The sequence below is a fragment of the Schizosaccharomyces octosporus genome (assembly GCF_000150505.1).
Source record: "Schizosaccharomyces octosporus yFS286 unplaced genomic scaffold supercont6.2, whole genome shotgun sequence".
In the NCBI taxonomy this organism is placed as follows: Eukaryota; Fungi; Ascomycota; class Schizosaccharomycetes; order Schizosaccharomycetales; family Schizosaccharomycetaceae; genus Schizosaccharomyces; species Schizosaccharomyces octosporus.
In genome coordinates, this window is record NW_013185620.1 from 2080512 (window position 1) to 2091970 (window position 11459).

At 38.4% G+C, this 11459-nt stretch overlaps 6 protein-coding genes across 6 annotated transcripts; 2 read left to right on the forward strand and 4 right to left on the reverse strand.

Moving 5' to 3' along the window:
• Nucleotides 1-62: 62 nt before the first annotated feature.
• On the reverse strand, nucleotides 63-2685 carry SOCG_00367 (vacuolar amino acid efflux transporter Avt3). The gene is made up of 4 exons (XM_013162787.1): nucleotides 1523-2685; nucleotides 1294-1480; nucleotides 557-1251; nucleotides 63-505 (listed from the first exon to the last, which is right to left on the reverse strand). The coding sequence occupies exons 1-4, from the start codon at nucleotides 2434-2436 to the stop codon at nucleotides 313-315; spliced, it is 1989 nt and encodes a 662-aa protein (XP_013018241.1). The 5' UTR covers nucleotides 2437-2685; the 3' UTR covers nucleotides 63-312.
• Nucleotides 2683-4620, forward strand: SOCG_00368 (phytochelatin synthetase). Its single transcript, XM_013162788.1, has one exon. The coding sequence runs from the start codon at nucleotides 3077-3079 to the stop codon at nucleotides 4322-4324; it is 1248 nt and encodes a 415-aa protein (XP_013018242.1). The 5' UTR covers nucleotides 2683-3076; the 3' UTR covers nucleotides 4325-4620.
• Nucleotides 4564-5124, forward strand: SOCG_00369 (uncharacterized protein). Its single transcript, XM_013162789.1, has one exon. The coding sequence runs from the start codon at nucleotides 4658-4660 to the stop codon at nucleotides 4961-4963; it is 306 nt and encodes a 101-aa protein (XP_013018243.1). The 5' UTR covers nucleotides 4564-4657; the 3' UTR covers nucleotides 4964-5124.
• SOCG_00370 (metallopeptidase Oma1) lies at nucleotides 5015-6566 on the reverse strand. The gene has a single exon (XM_013162790.1). The coding sequence runs from the start codon at nucleotides 6302-6304 to the stop codon at nucleotides 5285-5287; it is 1020 nt and encodes a 339-aa protein (XP_013018244.1). The 5' UTR covers nucleotides 6305-6566; the 3' UTR covers nucleotides 5015-5284.
• On the reverse strand, nucleotides 6501-7761 carry SOCG_00371 (SNARE Bos1). Its single transcript, XM_013162791.1, has 3 exons — nucleotides 7667-7761; nucleotides 7527-7623; nucleotides 6501-7411 (listed from the first exon to the last, which is right to left on the reverse strand). The coding sequence occupies exons 1-3, from the start codon at nucleotides 7688-7690 to the stop codon at nucleotides 6816-6818; spliced, it is 717 nt and encodes a 238-aa protein (XP_013018245.1). The 5' UTR covers nucleotides 7691-7761; the 3' UTR covers nucleotides 6501-6815.
• On the reverse strand, nucleotides 7732-10386 carry SOCG_00372 (uncharacterized protein). The gene is made up of 2 exons (XM_013162792.1): nucleotides 9855-10386; nucleotides 7732-9705 (listed from the first exon to the last, which is right to left on the reverse strand). The coding sequence occupies exons 1-2, from the start codon at nucleotides 9982-9984 to the stop codon at nucleotides 8171-8173; spliced, it is 1665 nt and encodes a 554-aa protein (XP_013018246.1). The 5' UTR covers nucleotides 9985-10386; the 3' UTR covers nucleotides 7732-8170.
• Nucleotides 10387-11459: the final 1073 nt, after the last annotated feature.

An 11459-nucleotide genomic window follows, 5' to 3' on the forward strand; every position in this document is an offset into this window, starting at 1 on the left:
TCTTGTTTACTTTTTTTATTTTTTTTTCATCTATGCTCTCATTTTGGTTTAACAATGAATGAAATGGTTTATATTATGAGAAGTTACGCATATTTTAGTCTTCATGAGTTAAATAGAATTTCATAAAATTAAATTAATTAAATAGTATGCCTATAACTAAGATGAATCTTCGTCAATATCACCTGGATGGGAGCAAAAAATCAAAGACTTCTTCTAAAGGAAAAACAAGGAATGGAGGAGAACCTTGAGCAATTTGACAAAGTTCAATATAATTTCTAATCCATAAGATAATAAACAAGTAAACTTCATAAACTAGAATAAAGTCATATATGCCGTAAAGATCATAGAAACAAAACCAATAACGAACATGGTTATGTCAAGAGCACGAAGTTTCCACGTCGTCGCACATGCCTTATAATGCAGCATGGGAGGGTACATGTAAATCAATGGTATACAACATAAACTACCAACCATACTGACGAATTGATCTAGTCGAGAAGATCCCCTATAATATTCAGTTAGTAACACTGAACACCAAACATGGATTTAAACATACGCCCAAGACACTAAAATGGAGAACATGACAATAAACACACGCAATGTATTCTTCCTCCACTTCACTTTACGATTACGTTTACCGCTTCTCGTGAATATCCCCTGTTCAATAATTGCTATAGCAGGGAATAATTGCAATGGTGTACTGAGTAAAATAGCTACAGCATAGAGAAACTGAATGACAACCGTGAAAGAGCTCTGAGGCATGTTAAGGATGACAACGGTTTGCACTTTCGATCCGAAAGCTGCATACGAAACAACACCAATTGAGATAAACAAAAGGGAAATAGCGAGCATCACTCCTGATAAGACTTTAGGAAGATTTTTGGGTTTTGCCATCTGCTCTTGTATAGGAAGAATAAGACAGATACCTTCATACGTGAAGATAGCAACGCCAATAAATAGACTAAAATCTGTTCTATTAAACAAAACCACGTCGGCAATGCCCTTCGTTGCTAAAGTAAAGACATCCCAGAAATAAAGGTACAATATTCCAAGAAGGATAAAGGCATCAGCGATTAATGCAGTAGCTGAGAGTTTTGATATCTTCCGAACCATCGACAAAGGAACAAAGACAAGGAATTGTAAAAATATAAAAACGGCAACATGATACTCTTTATGGGATGCTAAAACAGCGCGTACGCACGCTTGTAAAGTACTGGCCACGAATGATATATATGCACTAGCAAATCCAATCTAAATTGGTTAGAATGAAAATCACTTAGTAAAGAGACTCACTTGAGATATAACGATGGAAGTTAAAATTGCTAATCGCATTTTGGGGCCATATAAAGTGCCGCCAATGTCACCGAAACTCCCAGGTATTTTTGATCGCGTTTCAATAAGAAGAAGAAAACAGATATGGGATAAGAGTCCCACCACCAGAAGACATATACTAGAAAAAACAAGACCACCCAATAAAAAACTAAGTATAAGTTAATAATCATCAATATCATACAAAACATACGCTTTAGGTAGAAAAAGAACACCGGTTCCAACAAATGATTTCAATAAAAGAAGTACAGCCTTGCCATTGGAAGCACTACCTTTTGGTAATGTTTTATGACGGATCTGTTGAGAACCAAGCAAAGGCTCTTCCTCCAAGATATCAGAAGATTGGATCATCGATGGAGTAACGCGTCTGGGCATGGCAAAATCTTCTTCCTCCTCTTCATCTTCTTCACTCAATTCTTCACCAGCAAAATGTCCATAAACGGAAAGAAACTCAATAAAATTTCTATTTAAAAAATTTGGTTGTACAGATAAGTTGCTAGGGGCTCCTAGGGAAGCGCTACTAGGTCGGTTTAAAAGGAAATCTCTTCGCATACCGCCAGCTTGTTTCAAGTCTTGGATATTCCTACCCAAATCGTTAGTATTGGGATTTAAAGCTGAAAAAGAACGAGAGCGCCCACGACGTATGACTTGATTCTGATCCATTTCTTCTTGCCAACGATACACCTGTCGATGAACATCACCACCTTGCAGATGTAAGGACGAAAAGTCATCGTCGTTTCTTGAAATCTTTGTGTTTAAGTGACGACGAACAATGTTTGGGTCTTCTGTAGTTGACATATCATCAGAAATTAGTCCTAGACGATGCGGTACTCTTTCCTCACGTGCAAGAGAACCATAATTTGCGTACACTGGTCTTTCATGTTCAGACGGACGACTAGACAGCCAGTTTGATTGAGAAGAAGGTGTATCATTCTTTGGCTGTGAATCTTTAAAATCTTTTTGTTGAGAGAGAAATCCTTCCTGCATAGGAGAATGCGATAAGCGATTTATCTGCTGAGATCGTCTGCTTGAGTACGAGCCAACAATATTGTTACTATTGCTTTCGCTGCTTTTTCTTCTGATGTTTATGGACTTAGGTGCACTCATTTTAGCACCGTTTTCGAAAGAGTTGGTCGATTGTTGAAGATTATATAAATTTTGGTTTAAATTGGCGATTCCTTAAATAGTAACTACTTTGAAAAGGTTGAGAATGATTAAATCATTGGAGTTTCAATTAATATAGAAAAAAGCACTTCAAAGGGAAATATAAAGGACCATATCTAGTAGAGCCTCTAAGAGTATGTGAGCATATTGAGTAAGAGTACATTGTTACTCCAACCCATTTCTGTTGGCAAACTTCCCAAGTGCATCAATTCTATATGAAATAAGACAGATCCATTCTTCTTTTAATTTGTTGTTATTAAGGAGAAATACAATATTTTATTATATCCTATAATTTTGTGTGGAATTTTGGAAAACCAAGATCTGGAAGAAATTGAAGCACTGGCAAACTAAAACGCTCTCTTGAGACTATTTGGGTTATTTTGTTGACGCCTAAAATTTCTTACGTTGAATATTTCATACTTAAAACAAAAAAAAATTACTTTACAAGTCGCAATTGATGCTCTATACATCGTAAGTACTCTGCTCAAAATATAAACTGCCTTTTTTGGATTTTCTTGATTTCTTGATTTCTTTATTTATTTCTTTGTTTTCTGTTTCTCCTTTCGTTCTCTTTAAAGCTTGCATGAAGTTTTTAGGACAAAGCTTACGAAAATACATAACATCTGCAAAAGTAGCTGATACTATGCCAAACATTGTCAAAGAAAGAATGTCTCCACCTACTCGATTGCCGGTTTTTAATAATAAATCGTTTTATAAGAGAACACTTCCACCTCAATGCTTGGCGTTCGACTCGCACCAGGGCAAGCAGGTGTTCTTAAAGGCGCTCCAAGAAGGTCACATGGAAAATTACTTTACTCTAGCTCAGCAAATGGTAACTCAAAATGAGCCAGCCTTTTGCGGAATAGGTACTTTGTGCATGATCCTTAATTCCTTGAAGGTAGACCCAGGTCGCCTGTGGAAGGGGTCGTGGCGTTGGTATGATCAAGATATGTTGGATTGCTGTCGTTCACTAAAGGATATAGAACGAGATGGGATTACTCTCGAGGAGTTCTCCTGTTTGGCAAATTGCAATGGTTTGCAAACTGTGACGAAGTCTGTGAAAGACGTTTCCTTTGAAGAGTTTTTAAAAGATCTCATGATATGTTCCACGCAAACGGGCAAGATCATGGCAATTTCGTTCAGTCGTAAAGTATTGGGTCAAACTGGAGATGGTCATTTTAGTCCAGTGGGTGGGTATAGCGAAAAGGATGGCAAAGTCTTAATTTTAGACGTTGCCAGATTTAAGTATCCCAGCTATTGGGTAGACTTGGAAATGATGTACAAAAGCATGTTTCCTTTGGATGCCACTAATAATCAGCCAAGGGGTTACGTGCTGTTGGAAGCAATGCGACATCCGGTGGGTGTGTTTACAGTTGGGTTGAACAAGTACAGTTGGAAAAACGTGTCAAATCACATTCATCATGAAGTTACTAGTGCAAAATCCGTGCAGGATCTTATTAATCGCTTAGATTCTTTGAATCAATCATCCATACCGCTCATACAACAACGATCTAATAGCTCCTTATCGGCTGAGTTTCAACATTTTTGTAATGTCCTCGAAAGTACTGATACTTATAAACTTATATTCCAAAATACTAATTCAGACGCAAAATATTTGACTTTGGCTTTTTGGTCAATCTTTTCTTTGCCTACCTTTAAAAAGCATTGCAATCCCGCTCTGTTAGATCAGCTCATCCCATACTTGAAAGAAATCGACATCAACGAAATTCAGACTCAGGTGCGTGTATTGATTGAACAATTGGAAAGTCTTACACAGTGTTGCAAAGCTGATAAACCTTGTTCTGCTTCCGATTGTTGTAAAAGTTCATAATACCTTCGTTTGCTTAGATATCTATTTATTTTACCCTTTTCTGTTGTACATCCCTATCAGGTAACATTTGGGATATGTATGATTATCATTAGTTTTTTACTAGTTTTGTTTCAATATCTGTTAAAATTATGAAAATTGCAAACGAAAGTGTACAAAAATGAGGAAAATCAATAAATCACACAGATGAAGAACTTTGGTAGAATCACTTGCAGCAACAAGTAACAAATAAATCAGCCAGGTAACAAAGTAAATGGCTGACTCACTAAGGTAGCCCACGCTGACGAAATTTCTGTCAAAAGCGATTGTTCATTTTCGACGGCTTTTTACATTGTTATGTCTCCCGATCAAATTGCTTTAGTTTTGGGTGGTCTTTTGTCCCTTGGTGGTGCTAAAGGCTACTTCAGCAAGGGAAGCAAAGCTTCTCTCATTGCAGGTGTCGGTCTCGGCGGTGTTTACCTTTACTCTTCCCGACTCATGAGCCAAAATTCTACTAGCGGTGTCCCTCTTGCCTTGGCTGGGTCTGCCTTTTTGTTTGCATCTGGTGTCCCTCGTTTGGCAAAGACCAGAAAGCCTGTTCCTTTGATGCTAACTGTTCTCGGTGCTGTCTCTACAGCTTATTATTACAAGCAATGGGTATAATTTTACGTTCATATTCCTTTTTAAAATAATTTTTATATGATGCAATAAAAGCCCTTAGGTTACTATAGTTTCTATACTTTCTTTTCATCAAATCAAGGTAATTATAACGTTCAGTACGTATCTAAGACTATAAGAAAAACAACATAATTAATATCGTAACGTATCGTAAGTTTGAGCAATGATTTTGCTCTTCTATCTTGGGTAATGTTAGTTGATACACTTCACTGGCAGCGGGGACACATAGAAGTCAGAAATAGCTAAGCCTAACTGAAATGGAAAAAGCTTTAACTGTACAATGTTGCAAGGAAGCATGTTTTCTCATCACCAATAAGTTTCTTTGAAAGCCTGGAATTGTGGCCATGTTTGATGAAAACAATCGCTGGTCTCCAATTTTCCTTTTGCCTCTGGTAACCACTCTTGAATTTTACGGATCCTTTTTTCACTAGAAGGATGGGTGCTAGCAAAAGCAAGTGTACTGCCCATACTTGATTCTGCAGCAGCCATTCGTTCCCACATGCTCTTGGCAGCTTCAGGATTGAAACATGCCTGACTCATCAACATCAATCCAATGTAGTCAGCTTCACCCTCCATTTTTCGGGAAAATGGTAGAAGTAACCCAAAGTTTAACAATAAATGAGCAAGCTGTCCAGATAAATCCAATGAAGCTGCTAACAAGTAAAACACAAAGGTTATAGCTCTAGTAAAAGCAATTTTTTCTGAAGAATGTCTCGCAACTTGATGGGCGGTTTCATGACCCAAGACCGCAGCTAATCCATCTTCGTTTTGGCATATGGGTAATATTCCTTCAAAAACAAACACTTTCCCACCAGGAAGTACAAATGCATTGGCCGAAGGGTCTCGAATGACATGTAACTCCCATTTCAAATCTGAAATCCCAGAAACTGCGATAATCCTTTTTAATACTCGAGAAACATATAACGTTGTAGGATGGTAACTTGGCAGCATACGATCTCCATACTCGGCCATGATCTCCTTGTAAGCACTTTGAGCCATCTTTCGCTCAAAATCTAATGACACATCGTTAAAGCGTTTGCGATTGCTAATAGGAACGTATTCCAAATGAGTAAAGTAGTAAGCTCCACCAGCGGCAACGAGTGCACCAGCGATTAACTGAAAACGCTTGTCCCTAGGATTCGGGCTGAATGTCCGATATTTTTTAGCTCCGGTTCCGTTAGAAGACCAATTGGGGAAGGAAGCGTAGTGTCTATTTTTCGCTACTTGTTGAAACTTGAAAGCAGGTCTTTTGGGTAGGAAGGGAATTTGCTGATGGAATGAACGAGAAAAGGCAAAAAGAAAGGGATTTCCTTTGCTTCGAAACATATCTAAAAAGAAGGACAGTATTTATATTGACACTGATTATGTATGTATAGTGGTGTAAATAAAATATGAGATAAGAAAATATCATTGTATCGGGTTTTGGATTACACTAAGAAGATTTCGAATGGAAGAGGGTACAAATGAAAAGAAAGGAATTTAGAATTGTATTTAATTTATTATTCTCGTTTTCAATTCTAATTCAATTGTTTTTTAATCAACTGGCTAGTGGAAGGCACGTTCTTTGGAACAGACATAATTAAAAAGAAAAACTCACCCGAAGGGAAGTATAGAGAGAAGGAGAAGGAAAATTCAAAGAACGGGAGAACTTAACAAAAGTTTATTACTTGAGAATGGGTAGAGAAGAGGAAATCTTTTCTTTGATACTATGGGTGGAATAGAAGAACGTTTGGAAGAACAAATGTCAAAGAAAGCTCATAGTTTTCTAGCAGAATATAACTCATTGTATTGCTAGAAGGACATTAAAGACGACCAGAAGGCAATTTCAAAACGGGAACTATCGTAGCCAGCGAACAATTAAATAAAAACAGAAAAAGACGAAAGCAGCACCTGAATAGAATATGACTTTATCCTGTCTTGAGCGCCTGTTTATAGCTGAAAGCGTCGTCCTGCTGATTCCCAGTGTATTTGCTACATCTAGCACTTTCTTCTTTGTCGACTTCAAAATTGTTTTCTGCTCAACCAAGTCACCAAGTAGCAAGCGACCGCGTTCTAAATACTCATCAATTTGAGACTCAGCTCTTCCTAAAAAATCATTTTCATGCAAAAGGCCTTCCTGTCTAGTGAGATTAGGTGGACCATTCTCAACTAATTCAGCATCTGTCATTCCGTTTTCACCATATGGGTTATCGGGAGTTGCAGACGGATACCCTCTTCTACCAAATAACTCCCTTCTGTTTTTCGCATGGGCAGCATCACGGACCTGGGCCTTTAGTCGCTCAAAATGCTCTGATAGCTGGGAATGCTTTTGGTAAAATTCTTGAACACGCACTGTAGCTTTATTTTTCTTTGCAGGTATCAGTTCCCGTTTCACCATACTATTATAATCCTCAATAGAACGATTCAGTGAAAGAAAGGATGCTGATATTTGACCTACTCATGTTAGCTAGCCATTGAATTGAGGATGTTGCATCTTTGAAGGATAGTTTCACTTGCGAAAGACCGCAAGACAAGAAAAATAGTTTTCAAATAACAAATTCTTTATTACCTTGGATACCCGCTAAAGATATCGTGTTGTTTTCATCTTCAACACCACGCTCAAATTCGTCCAGATCCTTCTGTATCGACTGAAGTAACTTGGTACACTAACAATCAAAGTTAATTACTCATCCATACAACAGATCATACATGGTTATAGAGGGTATTGCTCATTATTTACCAGGGAAGTTCCAAGACAACGATTCATTACGTCCTCCACACTTTTGGTGGTGTAGTAGATGATTTATGAACAAGTAGCAATGTTACCTGCATATAAAACGACATAATGGGATTGTAAACAAAAGATAAATTCATAAAATGACTGAATGGGTATGAATTCATAAAGGCACATAATGGGCGATGGTTCATAATAAGACATAATGGGATGCCAAGCCAAAGGACTAGTTACTATAAATATAGGCTAAGTACGGTGATCAGGGGAATACACTTTCAACCAATTTATTTCATTGACTTATAAAGAATGTCGTCGCAACAACTCATTAGATCATTATTACTTTCGAAGGAGAAGTATATCAAAAAAAGAGAAATATAAAATTAAAAAACAAAAAACCTACATTTATCCAATTGTTGTAAGTACCTAACACGGTTGAAAAATAATGAATGACAAAAAATGTTTGCCAGCAAACACTCGGCTTATGCCAAACGGCGTTTTCTAGAGGAGTGATTCGATGAACGCACACGAGTACGAGGCTTTTTCCAAAAATACTGCTTGTGAACTGTGCGAGAAGAGCGTACAGGACGCATAATCGGTGCATAGCGCTGACGGCGCTCTTCATCGTCATCTTCTTCCGGACTATAGTACCACTGACTCCAAAGAGGATCGCCATTGGCATCTGTTCCAAAACGTCGAACCTCCTTTAGATATGGGTAATGTTTAGCAAGCTCGCGCAAATGGTCCTGAATGGCAGCCAAAGGCATACCGCTTGGGAACAAATGAGCCAACACCGTCAAAGCCGTTGTAGAAGTTGTAGAAAAAACCAATTCATCCAAAATAAGTCCCATGAGTAGACCTTCAGGGGCCGAATTTTCCTTTGAGGACTCAACATAATTCTCTGAAAGTTCAGTAGCAACGCCGTTTTCTTGCAGGCCGGTGGTATAATCAGCTTTTGCCTCGTCATATGAGCTAGGGGTCATGGAATTTGCGTTTTCATCATTAGGGTAGGGAGAAATAGGTAAAATGGCAGTAGGAGGTTCTTGGCTGTCTTCCATTTCCTGACTCGCAATGAGGTTCTTTAAACTTTCTCTGCTTGCGAGGCTTTCAGGAGTTTCGTCTATACTGTCGTGGCGAACGACGATGGGCTCTTCCGGCGTTGGTACTACACTATCGTAAAACTCGCCGTTATTATCTTCTTCGTCTTGGTATACATTGATATCTTGTTGTTCATAATTTGGTTCACAGCTATAAGATTCAGTGCTGGGATTAAAATTAAGATAGGGATCACTTTCTTCCATTTTAGCTGCAGATTTGTTCATCATAGACATGTCAACTTCCGGAGTGGCACGTGCATTGGCTTTTCCCTCTTCCATTCCAGCCTCAATAAGTCTATCGAGCATACGATGCTTTCTGGCAGGTTCATTTTCTTCGCTATAGTCTCTGGTGCTGGCCTTTGTCAATGCTTGGGCAGCAAAAAGTTCGGGATCAGTTCCAAACTCTTGAGGAGGAGAAGAAGGTAGTAAAGGAAGGTGTTCACGAGTGGAGGGAGACATTGGTGCTTCGTTTTCATTGGTGCCATAATCATAATCAGAGTTTTCTCCTTCGGTATCGAAAGGATCTTCGGGCCAGCCAAGCAGCATTCGATACCCAAAAACATCTAAAATGGAGCAGCTGTCAAGTCCTGGACGGAACAAAACAACACGGTCATTTTTTTTCATGTGGTATACGGCTTTACGTAGAGAGTCAGTAAGAATCATACCGTTCCAACCCACACACTCAACGACCATACGGTCAAGTGTGCATATAACGATTGCATGGACTCGTGAAATAGCCTTGTCGGTGGTGGAAAGGACATGGTCGCATTGTTGTGTTGAGCGTCCAATCTTAATAACGCGAGACACGCTCATCCTAACATAAGACATGGGAGTCAAAGGCTCCCGTTTTACGGCTGAAATGGGCGACGATGGTTGATAAAAAGTGTTACTGGAAGGCTCCGGAGTTAGAACGAATTGACCTAAATGCAATTAGTAAAGCATTCTCTAATAGCTAGTATGAACTACGTAGACAGACAAGAAGGAAGACGGTAGAGTAAATCACTGATACGTACTGAGTACAATGGATTCGATGATTACAACAACCCTTCATGAAAAACAAGGTACCTACCTAAGGGAGGGTTCCCTACATTAAGAGAGCCATTAGGATGTTTTGACATCCAACTTTTCTTATGAGAAGGATTTGGAGACGATGGAATGGGTGAAGGAAGTGAGAACTCATTCTCTGTTACTGAAGCCATTGGAAAGGATAAACAAAATTAAAAGGATAGAAACGATTGAAAAGAGGGAGAGAGGTAATATTAAAATGAAATAAAAGAAAGTAAAGTCTTGGAAGCACACCAAGGTTTAGATAAGCCAGTGTAATGTTAGGACGAACAAACAAAGAAAGATGCGGGGGATTGAAACAAAGAAATGAAATTATTTTTGAAAGACCTCAACGTATTACCTTATATATTTTAAGTTTCAAGTAATCAATCAGATACGTCTTACACGTTTAGCATAACCCCGACAGAAGGATGTCAACAAACAAAGGATACAGCTTAAACTTGATGAACAACCAACTTTTTGTGGATTTGCAAGCGCTGTTGAAGCAACAAATGCAAAGTCTGCTGAAGAAAGGCCTTGAAACACAGCTACAATGTTTATATATATGAAGTATCGCGTTCGTGTCGCGACGCGTCGCGGTTACATAAATTGAGCAATAAGCGTGGACGCGTTTTCATTTTACGTGTTTAGTGGATGTAGCGGTTTCCCTAACGCGCGACGCGCTGCTGCTATATGACAAAAATCTTAGATTTTGTTCATGTTGTTTCCATGGGTAAATACAGGAAAAAATATTGGAGAAAGGGAAGAAGTATTGTGGAAGGATATGAAGGTGGTATATGCTAAAGGAGAAGAATATTTCTTGAAACAAGGGATATGTCTATTCTTTCAAAAAATGCTACCATTGTCATGACCCTGTTCTAGTAAACAACCCTGGGTGGATACGCAACACGTTGCAACAGCTTCACAAAGAATATATAAGATCATCATGTCGTAACACGAATAGGAAAGAGAATTGAAATTGAGGTATCCATATGCAGCAATCTAGGCTATCTAAATGATGAATTTGCATAAGTGATATTTTACCTTGCTCACTTTCGACTATATGCATGCATGAAGAAACCTTCTTCCTAAGCATCGCTCCTCAAATTTGTTAAACTTCTCCTTTGTTTGAATGTTTAATTTTTAGATAGAAGATATTGAAATGCTTCTTTTGGCAGAAACTGTGAATGTTTGATCTATCCCATTCATTGTCTTTGACAACATGTCTGGTTGTTTATTAGTGTACTCCAGTGTGCAGACATTTCTCTACTCAACGAACCCTTGGTTTTTCTTGTAATATATAGACCATAAAAGGACTTTGATACAGATTCTTTGCGAACATGTGAACATTCATATTGCTTCTTGTGAACCCCTCCTCTGATTTGTAGCTTGCGTCAAACTTGTTGAAAACGCCTAGCTTTCGATGGTAAGCTAAGCATTTCCTTCTTTCTTTCATCTTTCTTGAAAGACCACTGTGAATAGAAAATGTTCCATTCAATCTATTTCTGTAAGGAAACACCGCCTAACCTTGTAACACACGCCTTTTATTTATTTGTGAAGTTTTACATTCCTATGTGTTAACCTCGTTTAAAGTCTTTTACAGTTGGTTGATATCCTACTTATCGTCAAT

What these genes read in the sequence shown, in the direction of transcription:
- SOCG_00371 (XM_013162791.1), bottom strand. Translation starts at nt 7,690, where the DNA reads ATGAGCAATACCCTCTATAACCAT. An exon ending in GCAATACCCTCTATAACCAT is followed by an intron (nt 7,624 to 7,666) that starts GTATGATCTGTT and finishes TTTGATTGTTAG; the next exon opens with TGTACCAAGTTACTTCAGTC. An exon ending in ATCTTTAGCGGGTATCCAAG is followed by an intron (nt 7,412 to 7,526) that starts GTAATAAAGAAT and finishes TAACATGAGTAG; the next exon opens with GTCAAATATCAGCATCCTTT.
- SOCG_00368 (XM_013162788.1), top strand. Translation starts at nt 3,077, where the DNA reads ATGAAGTTTTTAGGACAAAGCTTACGAAAATACATAACATCTGCAAAA.
- SOCG_00370 (XM_013162790.1), bottom strand. Translation starts at nt 6,304, where the DNA reads ATGTTTCGAAGCAAAGGAAATCCCTTTCTTTTTGCCTTTTCTCGTTCA.
- SOCG_00372 (XM_013162792.1), bottom strand. Translation starts at nt 9,984, where the DNA reads ATGGCTTCAGTAACAGAGAATGAGTTCTCACTTCCTTCACCCATTCCA. An exon ending in TGTAGGGAACCCTCCCTTAG is followed by an intron (nt 9,706 to 9,854) that starts GTAGGTACCTTG and finishes AATTGCATTTAG; the next exon opens with GTCAATTCGTTCTAACTCCG.
- SOCG_00367 (XM_013162787.1), bottom strand. Translation starts at nt 2,436, where the DNA reads ATGAGTGCACCTAAGTCCATAAACATCAGAAGAAAAAGCAGCGAAAGC. An exon ending in GTTCTTTTTCTACCTAAAGC is followed by an intron (nt 1,481 to 1,522) that starts GTATGTTTTGTA and finishes ACTTATACTTAG; the next exon opens with TTTTTTATTGGGTGGTCTTG. An exon ending in CTTCCATCGTTATATCTCAA is followed by an intron (nt 1,252 to 1,293) that starts GTGAGTCTCTTT and finishes TAACCAATTTAG; the next exon opens with ATTGGATTTGCTAGTGCATA.
- SOCG_00369 (XM_013162789.1), top strand. Translation starts at nt 4,658, where the DNA reads ATGTCTCCCGATCAAATTGCTTTAGTTTTGGGTGGTCTTTTGTCCCTT.